Source organism: Coenobita brevimanus, chromosome 24, assembly GCF_032717465.1.
Source record: "Coenobita brevimanus isolate Jiangsu-jjx chromosome 24, ASM3271746v2, whole genome shotgun sequence".
In the NCBI taxonomy this organism is placed as follows: Eukaryota; Metazoa; Arthropoda; class Malacostraca; order Decapoda; family Coenobitidae; genus Coenobita; species Coenobita brevimanus.
The window spans coordinates 59,681,174-59,703,983 of NC_136977.1; the positions used below are offsets into that span (position 1 = coordinate 59,681,174).

Consider the following 22,810-nt stretch of genomic DNA (forward strand, 5'->3'; position numbering starts at 1 on the left):
TAAATCAGTATACAAATTAAAAATAATAACACAAGTAGCCTAAGAACTGACTAAAATGGAACGGAGAGAGAGAAAGAGAGAGAGAGAGAGAGAGATGAGGAAGTCTGTAGGGGAGATAAATGATGGGAGACAGGGAGGAAAGGGAAGAGAGAACATACAGTATACGGGGGAGATAAGGAGAGAGAGAAATTGGCATGTGTGAGGGACAGAAAGGGGAGACAATATGAGGGAGGAATCATGAGAGTTGAGGGAAGAAATATAGGGAAGAAGGGGAGAGAGGAGATGAAAGTGATTGAAAGACAGAGAGGTTGGGAGAACAGGGGGGGGGGGAGAGAGAGAGAGAGAGAGAGAGAGAGAGAGAGAGTAGCTGAGTTACGAAATTAAAAATAACGACACTGGAGGGTTCACAGCTGAAAATAGAACATCTAATTAATCCACTAATGAGGAAGGAGACGAAACACCGACACACCTGACTCCTTCCCCCCCTGACACCCTTCCCTCCTTGGCTTACATAACTCCTCTCTCTCTCTCTCTCTCTCTCTCTCTCTCTCTCTCTCTCTCTCTCTCTCACACACACACACACACACACACATATCCTTCGTACTGATTCTCTTTTCATTTTCCGCTGCTCTCCATCCCCTAGACGTTTCCCAGCCCGTCTCTCAACATATACCTCTCTCTTCCGTCTCTCCACTTCCTCAGTCCTCCACTTCCCCTTTGCTTTCTTCCACAGCTCCTTCCACGTCCTTATTTCACCATGTTCTCGCTCACACTCCGTACCTTTTTTCCCCCCAGACCCACACAGTACTTCACAAGCTGCACATATTTTTGTTTTTTTTATTTTTTTTATTTTTTGGGAACACCTTTCTCATATTTTCCACCACCCCTGTGTGATGCATGTCATTATCTTCCCACTCGCTTCTCCACTTCTCTCTTTCTCCACATTTTCCTCCTCCTTTTACCTTCTTCTCCTTTATTACCAACCGTTCTTTTCTCAGTTACTTTATTTTGTCTCGCATTCTTCTCTTTCTTTCGCTTTTCCCCTCTCACTTTCTTTATTTCCTTTTTTTTTTACCTTCACCGTCTCACAGACTCCTCACTCATTCCCTCTTGAACTAAATTTTTCTTTTCAGTCTTTCCCTTCAATTTTCTTGTCTCCTCTGCCCATCTCAGGTTTGTATCGATTTCTCCTCATCTCAACTCTCTCTCTCTCTCTCTCTCTCTCTGGATGCCTCTCCACTGAGCAACAAGTCAAATGGTTTCCTGTAACCCAGGAAACATTTACTACGTTGGGTGGTAACCATATAACGACACATGGTGGTCTAGTGGGTTAAGATGCTAAAACCGGATGGAGCATGTAGGGGTTTCCATCTGAGGATGGTTCGGATTTCTTGCTCACATAATGCCACTCAGGGGAGAGTGAGTCTGGTCAGCCTTGTCTTCAATGTCGGGACCGATTAGCCTACCCCCAGAACCTTATACTCCTATTCATATGGGACAACTTGGGATTGGATGATGATGATGATGATGATGATGATGATAGCCTTCCCTAGCGAATAGGTTAGGTAACATTGGATTCCATTCCTCCTGAGTAAAGCAAATCTATCTCCTGTCTCCCTCAGGTCCATCCCCGCCCACTGGTGACCTCATCACACCTCATCTCATCTCACCAGGGAAGGAGCCTGAGATCTTGAAGGTGGAAAAGTGTAAGATCAGGACATTCACTGTCACGTGGAAGGCAACGTGCAAGTGACGCTGGGGGACGCTGAGATGGCGTTAAGTGAGGTAAAGGCGCAATTATTAAGGTGGAATACGTAAGAAGAACTTTAGGTGTAGTAAACGACACTCTCTGGGACACATTAAAAATTCTATAATCGTAAGAATATAAAAGTAGAAAGAAAAGATGAAGTACAGAGCAGTATAGAGGCTTCATTATTGAGATACTGAACTGGCACATCAGGATATAAAAGAAAACCATTTAAAACTATATATATCACAGGACAACTTAAGTGGAGGAAAACTTTTAAAACATTGACTCTTCATGAACAATAAATAAAAAATAAATGCAAATCAGTGATGAATATGAAACGAGCCCTAAAAGATAACCAATATGATGGTGTAATAACACTGAAACGAGGTTCATGGTGCCAGTGCAGCAACAACAAAGCCATTAAACTAGTGTGACATAAACAAAAAATGAAATATTCTGCGAGAATGTTTTGAAACTGTTTTTAACTGACAATAAAGCTGCCTCAAACAACAGTGAAGTAAGACATTAGCAGTGACAAATTTTGATAGGAGTAACGGTGAAGTAGGCAAAAGTAACGGATAGCGGTGAAGTAAGACATAAGAAACGGTGAAGTAAGACTTGAGTAACGGTAAATTAATAGTGTTATTGCAGTAAAATAAAATAGCCTCTGGTATCATGGCCAACCCGGAACCCCAGCCCCCCATGCCTCTGCCTCACTGCCACACCCACTGGGGACTGAGAGAACGCGGGGGAAAATGATGTGATGGCGACCTTTGAAATGGTTAGCGAAAATTTACGGCCACACAGGCAGGGTGGAACCTTGTGTACTGCGTGCACGAACTAACAGGCAACTTCATGAGACGACAGCTTCAAAAGACGGCAGCTTAAGGAGTGCAGCATAACTTTAAAATTATTACTGGAGCCTGGCATCCCAAGCACAGTAAACAATGACGCCAGGTAACTCCTCAAGCGGTATGACAGTGAATGGTGATGTAGGGTCCAGATACTCGTGGCCGTCAGTCACTCGCATGGAGTCTCCCTTAACTCTGACCACTCTAGTCCACCCTCAGTCCAACCAGTCCAGTTTCCCCCTTTCTCCATGGAACTTGTCCGCTGAAGACGATGCAGGCGGAGGCGACAGCATAGACTCTTACTTCACCCCGACAGCAAAGAACCTAGACCACATTGCCAACGAGAGTTTTCCTCCCTCGTTCCCCCACTTAAATGACTCGGTTGGCAGCCATTACTATGACAACGAGTCCCTTCCCATCGACATGCGATTCAACGACGGCCACATCCTCTTGATCTCTTGCTACTCCGGCATCCTGGTGGTCAGTCTTGTCGGCAATCTGTGTGTGCTCAGGGCCATCCTGGGAGGGGGTCGCCAACAGCGCAAGTCTCGGGTTAACCTAATGCTGCTTCACCTGGCCATCGCAGACCTTATCGTGAGTACCTGCCCTTGCTGCCTGTTATATGGTTAAGCTGGCCATTGCTGACCTTATCGTAAGTACTACTCTTATGTTGTCCCATATTAACCTAATGCCCCTATTCCTGACCACTGCAGTTCATCGTGAGTACCTACTCTTATCCTATTGCTTTTTCAATAACAATTTTTGTGTTTTCATTCTAACTCAAGCTCTTGAATAACCTTATGTTGATTCATCTGGGCACTGCTTGCCTTACTGCACCTGCTGTTTTGTTACCATCTTTCCGCTTTCATCTTTCCTGCTATGTATCCTGTTTCTGTCCTTATCCCATGCAATAGAGAAACTCAATCCTCAAGTCAACCTCGTAATGCTACAACTACAACATGTCATTACCGACTGCATTATGAATATTTGCTGTATTATAAATGTGGGCTGCCTGTTTTTGTTACGTCACTTGTTTCCTACATCATACCATAAAAGACTATAACCGAGATCTGGTCCACATCAAGTTGGTATCTCACACCCTCTCTCAAGACTTCCTGTTACCAGTCTTTACCCTATTTTTGTGATCATCCCCACGACATCTATCTCATGTCTGCCTGTTTGTTTTGTATGGCGACAGTTTTCAAATTACAGTGCTGAATGTTTGCCTGGATATGGATGTGGCCCATATAAAGGTCACAAGCACAGACAAATTTTCGACAGTTTCTGCGATAAAAAGGCGAAAACTTACATGGCTGTATATAAATGATTTAGTAATTAATCGACACTAAAGAAACTACGTTTGGAGGACCGGGGAAGGGGGCACAGCCCTGATTTCTAATCCTGACCCGGATAGAAACTATCCAGTTCTCAAGATAAAGGAGTGGACTTATGTATGGGTATATTACACACTCAGTTAGTTGTAGACAGTAGGGGTCCTCGTGAAAGGCGTAGTCCTTTTCTTGCGATATTAACCACAATTCATAAGAGAAAGGAATGAAATTTCGTACTTGTGTAGATACAGGCCCAGGTAAGTCATGAGCACATTAGGAATTAAACGTGAATGTTGAAGGTGAGAGAGAGCATTGGCTGATCCCGAAACATCAACCAGGTGGGCCCTGGAATATTGTCATCAGTGTTATGGTTACAGCAATTGTCTGTACCATGGCTGATCCACTCAGCGGATAGCATTACTTGTAGGTTATCACTGTGGCAGTGGGCGATACTGGCAGGCTGCAGTTTTATACGTGTCTTCTGACTGTTTGTATCGTATTGTTGTCATGATGGCACATCTTACAGGTTCTCAGTAAACAGCTGCGTTTTCACTCGACCTTCTTTTGACAATGAAGAGTTGATCGAACAGTATTTTGCTATCATCGCACATGATCATGTATCTTTGTTGCGTTCCTTGTCTGACTTTAATCTGAGAATGACACAGTTCAGAAAGATAACGTATATCTATCTTCCTACCTACCTATATATCTATCTGTCTAGATGTCTGTGTATGGATGTATGGATGTATGCGTGTATGTATGCTCATTATGTATACTTCAGGGCTCTGATAAAGGTGAGCTGAGTGAGGGGAATGAAGTGGAAGGACTATAGTTGTAAATGGCGAAGACATACCGCCACTACTTATTATATTATTTGACTGAATAAGTTCTCTCTCTCTCTCTCTCTCTCTCTCTCTCTCTCTCTCTCTCTCTCTCTCTCTTACTGCTGCATCGATTTTCTTGGCTCTCCTCTCCTTTACTTTTATCTCCTGTACTCCCTTCCTCTATTGACTCTGTGCCTGCTCTCCATTTGCTTCTCGCTTGGAAGTTATGTATTTGAACTTTTGCCTGCAGCTCTCTTCCGCTTCTTTCGTCCTCTCTCTCTCTCTCTCTCTCTCTCTCTCTCTCTCTCTCTCTCCACAACGCAACTTCTCACTCGCTGGATGTAAAGTCTTTCATCCTCTGTTTACATCTGGCAACAGTTTGTGTTGAGAGAGAGAGAGAGAGAGAGAGAACACAATAAAAGCAAGACGAAAAGCGTAGATAGAAGCAGCAAGCGAATTGAAAATGGAAGAATAAGGTTAAAAACAGTAAGAGACATGAAAAACTATAAAACCTTCAGGAACCCGGAAATAAGAGGGAAATACGGAAGAGAGCAAACAAGGAGGAAGGCAGAAAGCAATAAGCGGAAATGAGATCTCGCCGTATTTGTCACTGGCGAGAAATGAGAAAATAGGGAAGAAAGACAGTGCGAGAAGGAATGAAAATATAAGTGTGCCTAGAGTTAATAGAATTATTAAAGCAACAGTACATTTAGTTATGACTGGATCTGAACAAAAATAATAGGAAAATAAATAATCTATCTATTGCCAGACGCCTTAATCCAGTAAGGGGTGGTCACAAGCAAATCGCCTCCATGTCGCTCTTTCCCCCGCCATTTCACTGCCCTCCCCCCAGTAAACCCCTCATTTTTATACCAATATGGAAGAATAGATATAAGATGGACTGGCTCGAGATTTAAAAAAAAAAAATCTGAGAACTGTTAAATGAATCAGAAGAAAAAACAATATATATGTGCAGAGTATAAACATAAAAAAATGAAAAATGAGTTAGAAATGACAGGAAGTGAAATTAAAGACACGAAACGAAAAAATATTTAAATATTAAATCCATCTATACTACAGCATAAAAAATTTGAGTAATTGGAATTGAGCAAAAAAGAGAGAGAGAGAGAGAGAGAGAGAGAGAGAGAAAAAGGAAACTAATGCACGTAAAAGAAATCATACGAAAAGTTTTACAGATTTTAAAGAAATGCACGGAAGAAAGAAATTATGATACGCTGGTCGGCTCTGAAAGAAATAAAGCAATTTTAAGGATCACTAATGGGTATATGAATAAAAAGTAAAACATTAACAAGGCGTACTGGTTGGGAATTTACACAGCCAAAAAGTAGTACAAAGGTAAGAGATAAGCTGTGAAATACTTCCAATTAAGACACAGAAAAATTAACTGTGCTTGGAGAGGCTGTTAATGACCAAAAAAACAAAAAGTCCCATAAAACATAAATTTAAAAAAGTCTAAACACAGTGTAATAGCCAGAAAAAGAGCAAAAAAGAGCTGTTATAACAATGAGAGAGAGAGAGAGAGAGAGACCTTAACCTTCAAAACAACGTCGATTTTGCCTTATGATTGCTGCTGCAGATGAATTCTTTTTTCGCCTTATGACGGAGTTTCGAGATGGAAGGGTTAGATAAAGATATCATTAAATATTTCCCTGTTCGTAGGATCTATTAAGTTTACTATACTCGTCTGTCAACAACAACAACAAAGCCACAGAAATCTACAAAAAGACATATTCATTTAATTTATTCTTGAGCCCTCTAGGTAATTTATTCATTGTAAAAATATGACTCATTTTGAAGGGATTAATGAATTTATGCCTAATCTCTCCACTGAATAAAGAAAAAAGAAGAATAAAAAACAGACGAAAGAAACGAACAAATGCCACTCAGTTACCTACACTGCTATAACGTTTTTTCATTATTTTATTTGTGATACCTTCAGTCGAGCATACGGTTTGTATTTTCTTTTTTTCCTTTGGTTTTACTGGAGGATTTAGATGTACGAGTAGTCTTGGAGATCTCTCATAAGTTGAATTAATTTCTCTAGTTAGAATGCAAATAAAAATGACGTAGTCTCATAGCAGGCAGTAATACCCCATTCACTACGATTATGTCAATTTTTCAGAGTCCTCTTTGTTTCCTCTACACTTAAAACTGAACGTAAGACAGGCCTCTCGCACAGCAGGAGTTACTTAATTTTTGTCAGCGCCAGAAAGTTAATGTCAAATGTGGAAAGAACATTCCCGGTAAAGGAGTGAAGATTATAAGGAGAATAACAGGGAAATATGATGTAGTTAAGAACTGCAATATTGAGAGTTGCGTAATATTAATTGCTTTTCATATAAACTAAGAAGCACTGATACGACATGAACATGGGACCAGTTTATTCCTGCACAAGAAAATATGGTTATAGATTCTTTTTTAATCACAGTTTCTGGGGTCGTGACTGAGCAGGAATGAAAAATCCGAGAGGTCCTTTTCTCTTGCTCACCCTCGCAGGAGGCGATGTCAGGCAACAGGTAAACAGAGAGGGGGATTTTTGTTGGGGTATTTGGTACGGATCTGTCAGCCCGTAGAGGAGCTGCGTCGGCTAACTGTAAGATTTGGAGTATATCCTGAGGAGAATGTATCCTCCCTAAAGAGACCTTGGTAGTCTAGTCAAACAGGATTTATAAGTCGGTAATAACGGATGTCTGAACTGAATAAAGTTTACTTTGTTAAAGATCAGGAGCGGGATCAATATTATTTGCTTTAATTTAGTTTTCATCCTTAAACTGCAACCCCATCCGAGCACTGTAAAAGCTAAGTCTTGTGCAGGTCAAGTTTCAAAAGTCCCGTTATTGTAAAGACACTCGTGGCATGACTTCGGAAGAAAAAGCAAGTTAAAAGAAATAGTGACAGAAAAAAAAAAAATTATCGAAACTGTACGAGCATATCTGATGTTTGTACACGCATGAGGTTGTGATCTAGGTTAGGTTTACACAGCCACTCTAAGATACGGCAACAGTTAATTATTTTACCATACGTGTGTGATTCAAGAGAACAGAAATGTTTACGCTGATGGCTGAGACTAACAATGACAAAAGAAATGAGTTGCAGAAAAGTCCCTTACCGAAAATGAATGTTTCCTGTACAAAAAAAAAAAAAGTGTTTAAAGGTAGTGACTATGTGTTTCAGTGGTAGTGCCTGACACGGCAGTTACGCTGACGACTTCCTAAGCTTCCTTGCAAAGTTATTATCAAAGGCTATTTCCAAGCGCGGGGTCGGCACGGTGACTTGTTGATAAGGGCGCACTTCTTCCTCGCTCTCCTTCCTCCACTTTTTTCTCTCCTCTCTCCATCTCTTCACTCCCCTCCTTTTTATTATTCTCCTTGCCTTCCTCCCTCTCATTCTTTTCTTTTTTTAGCTCCTTCTGTCTCTGTTTTTTTTTTTTTCCTGCGTACCCCTTTCTCTGTTCTTACTTTCTTCTTTCTTTGCTTCTACTCTGCTCCTTCCTTCCTTACCTCAGTGTGTTTCCCCTGTTTTATTTATTTGCTATTCCTCATTTTTTACTTTCTTCTCATTTATACTACATTTTCTTACAGTTTGCCACATTAATCAATATTCTTCCTTGTCTTACTCAGTTATACTTCTTTCCTTATCTGCGTTTCTGCAAATCCAGCTTTGCTCTTTTTCTGCCTGTCTTTGATTCTTTTCTAACACTGTACACGAATATGGATAATCCTTGAATAAAAAAAAAAAATAAAGTAATTAACGGTTGTACTAGGATTGTAGATGGATATCATCGAAAAAAAAAAAAACTTCTAATCAAGAAACATACTATGAAAATGAGAGGCACCTACTTCTCACATCAGCTTCAGACCGATCTCATTCTTGTACCTTTATGCAACATTACCCCCCTTCAACAAAGAAACAGTATCGAACAGCTGCCCAACACTACTCAGAGTGTGTCAGTAACATCCTTCCGCCTCCATCCAAAATCTACACTTCACAAACACATTTAAACACACAGCCACCTTAGCAATCGGAAACCTTTAACAAACTAGCAATCTTTATCAACCATATCCAGACATCCACTTTTCAGAAACTACCCTACCCAGAGAGACACGACTGCACCAGACCAGAATGCGATGTGATCACCATCCTGTCCTGCTACAATAGCAGCACAAAATTAATTCACAAACAAACCACTGTCCACACTGCAATGCAGTCGCCCGCACAAGAAAACAACTTACTCATTTCACGAACTCTATCACAACACACACAGTCCTTCAACAAACCCACAACAAAAGACTTTTCGGTGCGACCTGGTAAAATGGCAGCTTCCTGTAGTTCACTAGGCTCAAGTCGAGATGACCCTGGATTGCCAAAGCAACAGCCACGGCGTCTTTAACAATTTATCCTTGTTCCCACGTAAATACCTATTTCAACTTGCGAGAGAGGTCCCACAGGGATCAATGGAGATTGTCTCAGGCCCCTTTCATCGACAGATGTCTTACGAAACCAAGGTACAAACCGTCTATTGTAGATAGAATAAGATGAAACACGCCATTCCATTGAAAGGGTTGAGAATGCTCACTCACAGCTTCTCACTCTCTTCCTCCTCTTCTAACATTTGACTTCCTGGTCCTCACATTCCTTACCACTTATTTCAATTCCTTGTTCTTACATTTGTTTCTTCCCGCTTCACACGCACTGTACTCGCCCACAGCTTCACCTTCGTTTCATCCCTCATTTCTAGCCACACTTACATTCACTTACTAGCTCATCCATACTCTCACCCTAAGCCATATCTCACTTTCACTTCTGATGCCCTCACTTACTTCCGTAACAAAGATACATTCCTCTTTTTCACTCTCTCTCTCTTATTCACTCACCCCATCATATTCATATTCTTGCTCTCACCCACGTTTTTTTTTTTTCACTCACTCATTTGTTCATCTAGTTTCTTTACCATCATCCACAGCCATGCCCTCCGCCCGCTAATCTCTCGCGCTATCATTAGTTAATTCTCACTCACCTTCCATTAATATTTTTTACAGTTTTTTTCCCGTTCTCCCCTTTACGTTTGATCACCGACATTCATCTGATAAAACACACACACACACACACTCACACACACACACACATACACACACACACTCACACACACACACACACACACACACACACACATCTTCACTCTCTTTGGTCCTCTGCATTACCCTTCCTCGTCCCGTACAATCTCTCCCATTCATTCTCTCATTTGGCATTCCCCTCACACAGACTCTCTCTCTCTCTCTCTCTCTCTCTCTCTCTCTCTCTCTCTCTCTCTCTCTCTCGTTTCACCTGTTCCTCTAATGAGCTTCGTCTTGCCTCCTGCATCACCTGAGCTTGGGCTAATGACCTTCCTCTCCTCTACATTACCGCCGACGTTCTTCCCACTCTCTCACTTACACACACACACACACACACACACACACACACACACACACACACACACACACACACACACACAGGGCGAGAGAGAGAGAGAGAGAGAGAGAGTGCTGTCTGACATAAGAGCCTACCCTTTTTCCGGGTAAAGAGGATCGTTGAACCGAAAATAGAGGAGGAAAGCGAGACAGCTGGAAGAGGTAAGGCGTAATAATATGTAAGGGGAGGACTGGGACCAACGCAGACTGACACTGTTATATCTCTTGTTGACGCCAGGTGTTTTAGTGGCTGTGATAAAGTCTTTGGTTCGATCCTGCCTCAGTCCATTACGTGCCTGGAAGCAAAGAAGACAGTTTCCATTTTGCTGTTACTCCCTTCTGATCATTTAACTCCTCCACCCCGATAACGCATTTATAATTGATGTTATTTATATATGCAAGAACGAAAAGGTAACGGCACAGAACAGGAAGGATGGGAGAGAGGTGTGAGAAAAAAAAAAGACAAGAAAAGAAAGAACGAAGAAGGAGGACGGAGTGATGTAAATAAAAAAAAAGCGAGACAGGGAAAGTAAAAAGAGGACTGCAGGATGGGGGAAGGGAGGAATAAGTTAGCAGAGACTGGACAACTGGGGAACAGAGAAGAAAATGTAGAAAGTGGCAGTAGATGGAGAAAGTAGCTACATGATCGAAAGAAAAAATAAAATGTGAGAAAAAAAATATTACGAAGGAAATGAGAAGCAGAAGAGAGTGTAAAGTTTGGAGTGGAGAGGAAGAATATGCAGAGAGAGAGAGAGTGAGAAGTTGGAGAAGGTTCCGAAAATTAGAAAGAAAGAGAGAAGCACCAGGAAGAGAAATAAAGAGTGACAGCCAACAGAACTGAAAAAAGTAAAGATAAAAGAACTGATGAAGAGGGACGTGGAGGTAATAAAGATGATTGGAAAGCTGATGAAGAGAGACACTGGGCAGGAAACAGATCAGGGAAGGGAAGAGGAAGTGTGGTAACGGGTAAATGGAACTGGTTAGAGAGTAATGGGTTCTTGTGAGAGTTCTTGGAAGTTGGTACTGGGACTAATAGGCAGGTTGAGAGAGAGAGAGAGAGAGAGAGAGAGAACATCCTCTCTCCAGGGACTTAGACATCATTACTGTTGCTGCACAATAGAGCAAAACAAACCAAATATAATATTGTGTAATGGTTGAATTTCTCTCTCTCTCTCTCTCTCTCTCTCTCTCTCTCTCTCTCTCTCACACACACACACACACACACACACACACACACACACACGTCTCATCGCCTCCTCAAGACTGTTTTCATCACTTTCCTCTGTCTCTCCTGCCACGTGGAGGGAATAAGTAACCTGAGGGAGAATTACCTTATCTCACAAACATGGCTGGTAATTCTTCCCTCGGGCGTTCCAGTGACAAAGGAACATAAAATACTATCTCATCTCTGCCTTTTTATTATTACTATTACTGTTATTATTATTATTATTAGTAGTAGTAGTAGTAGTAGCAGTAGTAGTAGTAGTAGTCATAGTAGTAGTACAGCTAACTAAACACCTGAAGGACGTGTTTAAATAAAGCCTTTAGCAATCTCATCATTCTGTTTTTGGTATAATTATTTTTATTTTTATTATTATTTTTCATGCTATATCAGGCGATTTTATTCAGCTCAGGAAAGACTTCTTGAGCTGGAGGGGTAATAAAGTCTTCATTCATCCCTTGATACACGAAATTTGATCATATTTTCCTCCAGCAGCGAGAGTGTCCAGAAAAACTACAGAAACTTTCAGCAAAAAGACTAGAAAAACATAAACTGGCTTGTTTTTTCCGCTTCCTCTTACCTTTTTCTTCTACTACCCTTTCCCTGTCTACACCTACTCATACAACTCCTTCTCACCCCCTCTCACTTTCTTTCTTCCCTAGACTACTCCTTCCCTCACTTCCTCTTCCCGCTTTATCTCGTTCTGTCTCGCCTCCCTTATTTTTTTCCCACAACGTCATTCATCTTTATCAGCGTTTGCTTTCTTCTTCCATTACCTCTTTCCTCTTTTCACCTTCCTTAATTGATTCATTCTCTCTCTCTTCCCCATTCCTTTTCCCACTTCCTCTTCTCTCTTCTTATTACTTTCTCTCTTTTCTTCTTTTCCTAATCCATCCTTCCTGTTGATTAGATTTGCCTCATTTCCGTCTTTCTTTCCTTCTCCTCCCACTTTCGTTTCCCTGTCTGCATCCTTCTCTCTCTCTCTCTCTCTCTCTCTCTCTCTCTCTCTCTCTCTCTCTCTCTCTCTCTCTCTCTCCTGTTTTCCCAATTCCTGCTAACCTGCCGTTTGTCAGTGTCACCTCCCCTCTGTACATCTTTCTTTTCCCACGTTTTGTGTCCTTCGTGTCTTCTATTTTTTCTCCGTTATCTTACTCCCCCCCCCCGTCTCTCTCTCTCTCTCTCTCTCTCTCTCTCTCTCTCTCTCTCTCTCTCTCTCTCTCCCAGACGTGCATCTATGCCAACCATGCTTTCTCCTTTTATTTCACCCAACTTTATCTCAGTATCCCACCGTAAATACTCATCTACCTTTCGTTTCCTCTTTTTCATCCACACCATAAGTCCCCATCCTTCCTCTCTCTCATCTCCTCTTTTTCTTACTCTTCCTGCCCCCCCTCCACTCTCATACTCCTCTCCTCATCTCCTGTCTCCCACTTTCTCACATTCCCCTCCTCTACCCCTGTATCTCTAACTTCCTCTTCCTTCCCGTCTCTCACACTCCCCTCCTCTCTCAGTGTCCCCTCCCCTCCCCAGTATCTCAATCCCTCTACCTGTCTCACACTCCCACTCTCCCCCAGCCTTCCGTATATTACCAAGGCGTCCTTCCCATCGACAGACAAGCTGATTTTGGTCTTTTCACCGTCTGGATAGCCTTCTCTTGCCTCCCCCTCTCTTATGTATTTTTACCCTGCTCTTTCTCTTCCGCAGTCTCCCCACCTTCACCTGTATTCCTTGGTTTAATTATCTTACCTTACCCTGTTATTCTCTACTCCTCTCCGATTTACTTCATACTCTCACGGTCGCTTCCTACATAATATATCACTTCTTTATCATTCCCTTCTACCTCCTTCCCCTCCCCCTTCCAAATCCATTTACCTGTGTTTTTCATTTCTCCTCGACCTCTTCTTCCCCTCCACTTCTCTCTCGCTCATCTCTTGTCTCGTTACGTATCGTAGTGTATCCTCATTTTAACTATGAAACCTTTCCATTAGTATATTTTTATGCCTGAGAGTGTCCGTGTAAATTCGCTTCTACTCCAGTATCCTTTATCAGTGAAACTGTTACCGATTTTTCATAAGATGTATTAGTGATGATGAGATTTCTATTGAGTTGTCCTTCCCTTCCTCTCCTCTTCCTATTATCTCTCACTCTCTCCTACACTTCCATTCTATCTCCCTTCTCACAATTTCCTTCCCTTCCCAGATAATAATTTTCCTCTCTCTCTATGTTCTACACCTTATCCTACCCTTCCTTCAACTTCCCCTCCCTTTTCTCACCCTTACCTCTCTTGGTACTCTTCCTTCCACTCCTCTGTATTATTAACCACGTTTCATTTTTCCCTCCTCTTCCCTTCCTGAGCCTCCCAGCACCATCCTCGCTCACACTTCCCCCTCTCTTTCTCCTCCCCTCCCGTTCCTCATACTTAATTTCCCAACTTTTACCCACACTCTTACCCAAGTTTCTCTCTTACTCACTCTACTAATCTGTCCTTCCTTACACTATCCTAGTATCCTCTCTCTCTCTCATTCTTCGTGTATATCCTCCCCCCATTCCTCTTCCTCCTCTCTTCCTTCCACCCCCCCTTCCTCTTCCCCTTCTCTTCTTTCCTCCCCCTTTCCCTTCCCTCCTCCTTCTACCCCATCTCTTCCATCTTCCTCCTCCCCCCTCCCCCTACCATTCTTCTCACACCCCATCCCACACTCATATAGCATTCTGAAGACAAGGACATGGTCTGGTAATCTCTCGCTTCACATCACTTACATAGACACAGCCCTTTACGATTACCACTTCACCTCTCCCTCTCTCTCTCTCTCTCTCCAAGCAGTACCGTGCAGCTAAAGCACCCCACTACACACACACACACACACACACACACACACACACACACACACACACAATTTCAGATGTTTACTTTCCTCATCACGCTATGCATACAAAGAGCCTAGTTATAACACAGAAATTATTGTCATACTTTGTTTTGTACTGCAGAAAAAATAGGAGACACGCGAAATTCTGCTTACTATTATTTGTTGTCATCCTGGAAAAAGTGCTTGCAGTCACGACAGGGAATTACTTGAATTTAAGTTTGTGAATACCATCTCTTGGAAAAATATGCTATCCTTTTTTTAGAGCACAGAACTATGAAGGAAATAGGGGACACTCTTTAATTCGGTAAATACTCATAATGATTGCATATTAACTGCATTTTGTTGGACGGTACATTTGCGAAGTCTGTTTCCATATTACTTTATCAACTGTTCGGTGTCTTAGGCTTTGTGGATAGAATTCAGAACAATACTTCCCAGAACGTTCTTATTCAGAGTTGTCATGGTATCTAAACGGTTCATCTTGCGACGGAGGGCAAACAGTGTGGTAGGAGGCGGGAGACGAGCCATTGGGAAAGCAGTAAAGTGCACAATAAACTACAGAATACGAGGCATAAAGGTTTTCACGGGCAACCAGCGTGTACCCGTGTGCCACAAAGCCAGGTTACTCCACTCCCTGTGACCTCCACCTCTGAGACGGATAAGAAATGCACCTCACCACGTCGCCCTCTGTCTCGCTTCTAACCTTCTGTGCTTCCATTTCGCCTCACTGTCTCACCTCTGGGGGGTGTTGTAACAGTTGAACAGGGCAGTATTCCTGAGGTTGGATACAAAAACCCACACTGGCAGACGAAAAAAGATGTATTCCAAACAGTTTCGGCGACAGCTGTCGCCCTCTTCAGTGGATCTACAGACCAAGAGTGGTACATACAAATGCTGAGAAGTTGCTTATATGCAGGGTGAGAACACCTTTTCCCAACCACACCTGATGTGACCTCACCTGACTCTCCCTCTACTCTGTCCTCACCCAGCATATAAGCAGCTTTTCAGCATTTGTATGTACCACTCTTGGTCTGTAGATCCACTGAAGAGGGCGACAGCTGTCGCCGAAACTGTTTGGAATACATCTTTTTTCGTCTGCCAGTGTGGGTTTTTGTATCCTATTTCATGGTCACGATAGTGTGACTCTTCAGCCATTCCTGAGGTTGATGGAGAGCTGGCGATAAGAAGAGCTGGGGGCCCTGTTTTGCCAGCTCTTGGGATGCAGTTCCCTGTCCTCTTCCTGCAGTGACATGTTCAAGTGCTTCAGTAATATGGAGCATAGTCCAGCATAATCTCTATTTTCCCTTTAAACCTTATACACGAAAGTTCAGGGAATATTACACAAAACAATATACTGAACATCTGATGACTAACACTGATAGACTTTGGTAGCAATTTCCATTCGATGAATAAAAAGCTCAGGGGAAAACTAATCAGGGAAGCGGAAGGGAAATCTGAGAAAAATAAAGTGAAGGGCAATGTCAAATCCTAGACTGCGAGGAAGACACAGAGGGCATAAGCATCACGGCTCCCAGATCAACCAACATTTGCACTCATGGGAAACAAGTCGCTGTTCAGGGTTCACAGCACCCAAGTTGCATCGAACTTGTCGCTCTTGATTGTCATGTAAACTCCCTGATGATTTTTGTCGAGGAGGAAGGATAATTTGGTAGTACAAACAGGGAACGAACAAGTATACCAAAATGAGTGACACTGACTCACGAACACCGAACACCAACACAGTATTGTCAACTCCAGCAAACTTAAACATTACTGATGCAATCCCTCTACACCAACTGTATGTGTTTATTCTGACGTAGAAGTATATTTTTTGCTTATCAGGGATTAGACGGCTTCCACTGAACGTAATTTAGTAATGCTATTTCCATCTCTCTAAAGTTAGATTTCAGAAGAAAGATTAAATGCCTGGATTCTTTAGCTACCAACTGACACAAAGTGTGTTTGCGTTATAACAGCAAATTATAAAATAATTTCCTGTATATCTATTTATCTCCCAATATAGCTATCTACCCATATCTGTCTATCTATCTATCTGCCTTTATATAAATACACACATCATCACTACTACTGCTACTACTACTTCTATCATTTGTTATTTCATAATTACTAGGAACATAAGCCTGTCTCTGACAACACTGTAACTTTGTCTGCATCCATGAAGGCTGAAACTTGATAAGACATTCTCTGAGAACCTACCCATCCAGTGCAGTGATTTTCTTGTGTAGTCTCCTCCCTTTAAGCTCTTGGACAATGGGAGGCACCGAAAGCACCTACAAAGCTACGCCTACTCCCCTACCCAACCACTGATATGCATCAGTACTAGTGCCATCGCATTCCCTGGCACCATCCACTCTATAATAATCAGCCAATGGGAGGTGTCACGTCACTCCCCTATGCACCGCTACCAGGTTGACTCAGCTAGTTAACTTCACACACACACACACACACACAAACACACACCCACACACACACACACACACACACACACAGTGAAGGGAGTGTATTTCCGTATTTCATCAACCTAGTGTAAAGGTGTAAATCCCAGTATTTTCCAGTTATATCCTGCATCAGTGCTCATCCTTGGTGTGAGGAGACGCAGAAATGAGCCATGTAATTCACCTATTCACACTGCAAAGCTTAATTAACCCTTTTGAGTAGCCATTAAAGATGAATTACCGTCGTCTTTTGTCCGGCGAGGTTAATTTACACTCCTGTTTAAAACCATCGCCAAGAGCAGAGAAACACTGAAGCGAACATAGGTTTAGAAACTGTCAAGTAGAAAGAGAGAGAGAGGATGAGATAAACGAGAAGGGGGAAAGAATGGACCTGGAGATCGTGATGCGAAGAAAGGGAGAATTGATGAGATTGGATTGTGAGAGAAACTGAAGACAGAAAGAGTGTGGAAGAAACGAAGAGTTATTAGGCAGAGGTGAAGGAAAGAGAAGACGTTGGAGAGAAAATAAGAGGAGAAAAGAATGTCGGAGATAAGATAAAAGATGCTTTGAAAGAATGAAAAAGGAAAAGGAATACGGGAAAACACTACACACACACACACACACACACACAGAGTTTCATAAGTATCACTGTGAGATGAATGGGCCAAATATGAGAGCATTCTGCTATTGTGCGTCTTTTTTTTTTACTTTTTATTCCCTGTTAACTACAATGCCAGAAGGTGTGGTGGGTGGAGGAGAGCCTTCGTCCTTTCTATCCTCTTTTTCACACAACATTGGCAATATCTTTTGGGCAATTAAATTTACCCCGGCGGAGAACAATGCCATGGATTAAGAGACTGCTGGTATCTGTAATTCATATGTGCTCTCATGTAGCCTGCTCCTACTCCCCCTTTCCCTCCCCGTCCTCTTCCTTCTCTATGGTATGCCTTCTCATTCCCAAGTTACTTTCCATTCCTCTCAGTTGGTTTTTATTTCATCTCTTACCAATATTTCGACGATCAATTTCTTCCACCAGTTGTTCCCCTATTTCATCACTCTAATCCCCCACCATTGGCCCCCGGATTTCCATATTGCCCAGACCTACTCATTCTCTCTTCATTCCTCATTCAGTCTCATTATTCAGGTTTATCTCGTTATTCAAACTGATTCCCTTTCGCGTGGCTCTGAGAATCGTATTCCCGGGAACGATTCAGTGAGGCAGTTTCGTTTTACCTCTTTATTTGAGGACTTCTGGAGAGTTTGTGGCTTTATTTGGGGACTTATAGAGAGTTTGTGGCGTTATTTTTGGACCTGGTTGGGAAATGAAATCTGGCTTTATTTACATCTGAAAGTGACACCATCCCCTTCATTGTCTGTAGAGCAATCGTGGGCTTCTAAATATGGTTACGACGATGATCATGCAAAAGTTCTAAATGCAACTGTTAATGCAGATAGCGATTTATCTGTAGCGTTAGGTACTATACATTAATATATTATTGCAACTGTTGTAGGCATATAACTATCAAGCCATCATCTTTAAACAGTATATGGAAAAATGGAGATGAAACACACACACACACACACACACACACACACACACACACACACACACACACACACACACACACACACACACAACGTAACAGTAACCCCCATCATCCCATAATCCTCGTCTACGAACAATATTGGCCCCCGCACTCCTGGGTAAGCCCGGTGGGAGGGGGGGAGGGATTGGAGAAAGGGTGAGTGTGAAAGGGAGGTGAGGAGGAGGATTAAGAGTGGGAGAAGGAGAGCGAGAGGAAGAATGAGAGAGGGATGAGGGTAGGAAGTGTGAGGAAGAGAAGAACCGAAGGAATGGGGAGAGGAAGAAGAAGTGGGAGGAGGTAGACTGGAAAAGAAATATGGAATAAGCAGAAGAGATTGAAGGAGAGGACGGATGCGAGCAGGTCAGATGGTGGAGAGAAGTAGGGATAAGAGTGGAAAAAAAAAAGTCGAGATGTAAGTGGAGAGGAGGAAAAAGGTACAGAGGAGTACAAACGAAAGCAAACAGAGATAGTGGTGAATGTGAAGTACTGATAGCGATGGTGGTGGTGACAGTGAGTGAAAGTGGTGAAGTACTGATAGCGGTGGTGATGGTGACAGTGAGTGAGAGTGGTGAAAAGCGTGTATTAATCCATTGGTATCCCGGTGACTGATAGCCTGACCGTCAACCCAGTATCGGAGGTGAGGCGCAGACGTGCTGACCGACACATGAACCGAATTATAGGATCTCTCTCTCTCTCTCTCTCTCTCTCTCTCTCTCTCTCTCTCTCTCTCTCTCTGTTACACCATACTCATGCTCATTCATCTAATACACCTCCTTAGCATTCACGTTCCTCAGCCTCCTCATCTCTCAATTTACTTTTACACCTTGTTCAATCTCTCACCTCTCTTACCTTACGCTCACTTACTCTCTCACGCGCGTAACTTAGACTTTGATCTTTAATTTTTCACCTCCCGTCATATTCACGCTCACTCATGCTCACCTTACTCACTCTTATTCCTCTCTTTCTTTATGCACTCTAATGCTTCTCTCATCTCTCTCTTATGGGTGATACAAAAAATGTCCTTTTCTTTTTTTTTTTAGTATAATATTTTTCAGTGCTTCTGGCTCTCCGTGGTCCTACACTGTGCCTGCATGATAACAGACAGCGCTGCTTCCACATACAGTACCCATTGGGCACTAACACCCACTATCCAGTAAAGGGTATCTCATTAACGGCAGCTGGAATGAGTCTGTCGGGATCATTTAACCCTTTCGGCCTTCTTTTTTTTATTGTTACAAGTGCACGATTTGGGAAGGCCTCTTGCTGTCATGTTATTAAGGAGCATTTCAACACACCTTCACACTCTTTCATAATTCTTATATGTCACTCTCTGTCATCTCATTTATTTTTCTGATCATTAATTCTTTCGTCCTTTTTTTTTTTTGTGCCAAATTAACACCATCCTCATGTCTCGTTCTTCATTAGTCTTTCACTGCCAGGTCTTTCGTCCCACCCATCATATTTGTCTGTAAGTTCTTTCTCGACCAGTCAGATCCCTAATAATAGCCTCGTTAATGAGATTCCTTTAAAACGCACTGAAAAAATGTTTTCAGTTATTAAACTTCTTTGTCTGTCTCGGAGTGATTAGATATTAGAGGTTTGTGTGTCTGTGGCAAGGATCTTTTTAGTTATGTGCTTATGTCTGGGAAAATTTGTTTCTTTCTCATTTACCGTCGGCAATATCCTTCGTGACAGGTATCTTGAATAGACAGGCAAGCTAATCGACACTATGCTTCATGCTGTACAGTACGGTATTGTAATTGTGAAGCTGTGTAATAGCCCTTCCACATTAATACCATATGAATTATCAGTCATAATCTGACATGATAAATATACAAGAATGCCTCATAATTGTCATCGTTATAAACACGATGGATAAGGTACAAAGAAAGAGAGAGAGAGAGAGAGAGAGAGAGAGAGTCTCATCAGAGTTCCCAGTGAAAATGGGCCTCTCTATTATCCACATTTCAAACTTTCGAAACTCACAAAAAAAAAAAGATAAAATAGGAAAACCCTTTTACTCTAATGGGTTTGCATAGTAGCCGCACCCCATCTCTCTCTCTCTCTCTCTCTCTCTCTCTCTCTCTCTCTCTCTCTCTCTCTCTCTCTCTCTCTCTCATCACCTCGCCCACGCCTATGCCGTGAAAGCAACCTAAACTGAAGTGTGGTGAAACTCTGGGCGCGGAACCAACTTGTATACTAGGTAAGTTGTGGTGGTGGTAGGGTTTCTGTGGTGGGATTTCTGTGGTGGGTGAGGTTGATGGGAGGGGGGATTTATGTGTGAATGAAAGAAGGTAACCCCTCGACTGGGATTACTTTACTTTTTGTTATTCCCTAAAGAACGTTTTGGTAAGACTATTAGCTCAAGCGAAGACATCGATTCTGTTGTATATCTTCTTCAGTTAACAAAAGACATTAAATTTTTTGGTGTAGAGAACTTAGATAAACTCTTCATTAAACCCATTACCACTTTTGCAATCTCTTTACCATAATAAAATTCGAAGATTACAGAGATAAACCAGAAATTATAAACGTCATTGGATTTAAAGGTTAGCTTGTGAGGACTGGGAAGAATTGTATAGAGGGATGGGTGAATTTGTGATGGAGAGAGGGAATGACATGCAAAGAATGAAAGAGAGAAGGGGTATAGTAAAGAACTGAACTGGAGAGAGAGAGAGAGAGAGAGAGAGAGAGAGAGAGAGTCGCTGAGGAAACAAGATCGGAAAAAGGGAAGAAGGGGATGGAAGGAAAAGATGCGATAATGTTAATATTCAATCAAGTTTGGAATGAAAGACAAACACTCGATAAAGGAGAGAGACAGTTGACCACAAAGTTAAGGAGAATGAAGTAAGTCTGAGGAAACCGAGGAAGGAAAGAAAGGCAAAGACAGAGGACCAGAAAGACAAGATGAATAAAGGAAACTGGAGAAGGTAGCGAAGAAAAACTGGTGTTCAAGGAAGAAAATGGTCGGTGAAGAAAGATAAGTAGAGTCAATCGATAAACAGTAAAAGGAACAAAATATGAGTAAAGTAAAATAGAGGTTCATTATGGATGTGAAAAGTGAGACTGAAAAGGCCAACAAAAATAAAGAATAATTTTAGACAAATAAATAATGGTAAAATGACATAAATGAATAACAGTATGAATAAGAGATGGGCATAACACAAATCAAACGTGGCTAATTTAACATGTAAATTAATAATATATAAATGGCAGAATTAAAAGATTACTAGCAAGCTAAGATGAAAATACACATAAATAATGTGACTGATATAAAATTGTTAATAAGGAAAGCTTGGTGATTAACGCTGGAAAAAACAACAAGCCGGAATGATATTAAAATAAACAGCAAAGGATAATAATGAAGGTTGACGAATACAAGGAAATAAATAGTAGAAAAGCAACTAAAAAATTATTAGGAAGTTCAATGAAAGGTTGTTGAATAAAGATATAACGTCAAGTTGAACGAATTCTGTTATAAAGACTGTGTAAATATTATTATTATTTTAAGTGTAGCAAGTACCAGATTTTGCGTTGTTTCATTTTTATCTTTCGGTTGTTTACCTATAATTCATATTCTAATTATTGGGAATTAAGAGTTATTAATAATGTCCTAACTATAAGGCAGTTCAAAATTACTGCTAAATTTCATGGCACTCGTTAACACAATCTTCACAGTATATATATATTTAATCTGTAGCGGCCAGTGTGTATGTGCCTGACATGGACAGGCATACTATAATACACACATTTCAGCCGTGATTCATGGGTCCTAAAGACCATCTGATTCATACTGCCAAAATACATCACCTTCACTTACTACAGAAGTGACCCATCCTCACTCACGGATATACAGCTGGTGTAGTAAGAAGTAGGGCGAGGAAATGCAAAAGAAATTAGCTTTGTTGGTGTTTTTTTTTTTTTTTTTTTTGTCAATGAGAAATGCTGCATATATCATCGAGGGAAGCTTGAACGCATGAAAGGACATATCACTACAACTTATTAAATGTCCGTCCACGGTTGGTATCAAACTCAGGTAAAGAAGTCTGATAGATGCACGCGAAATCGACCCAACCACCAGAGGCTTCAAGTCATTTTAATTTATTATATGTAAAAAGAGAAGAAATGTCCGTATTTTGTAATTTTTCTATTTCTTTCGTTCTCTGCGAGTCTTGTAATCGTTCCATATTTTGCTCTATCCCTCATAAAGAAACTCATTCATTTGCACTATATAAAACCAGTACATCCTTTACAAAACTGCCGGCATTTTCTCCATGTTTTATTTTTCGCACTGGAACACCTCCAACAAACCCCAAAAGTTTATCATAAAGCAAGGGTAAAATATCTCACCTCCTTACTCTCAATTCAGTTAACTTCATTATCCAGTTACTAATCTGCTTGTCCAATATTTCGTGATCAGTAAAAAGGATTGACGTGGAAAATATTACTAACTTA

The 22,810-nt window shown here is 41.5% G+C and overlaps 1 protein-coding gene across 1 annotated transcript in view; it reads left to right on the plus strand.

Annotated features, from left to right (window-relative positions):
• Positions 1-2,724: 2,724 nt before the first annotated feature.
• The window catches only part of LOC145393393 (adipokinetic hormone/corazonin-related peptide receptor variant I-like), a 90,798-nt gene continuing 70,712 nt past the window's right edge, over positions 2,725-22,810 (plus strand). Inside the window, exon 1 of the mRNA XM_080267488.1 lies at positions 2,725-3,195. Coding sequence (XP_080123614.1) covers positions 2,725-3,195 — 471 coding nt within the window. The remainder of the gene's footprint in view (positions 3,196-22,810) is intronic.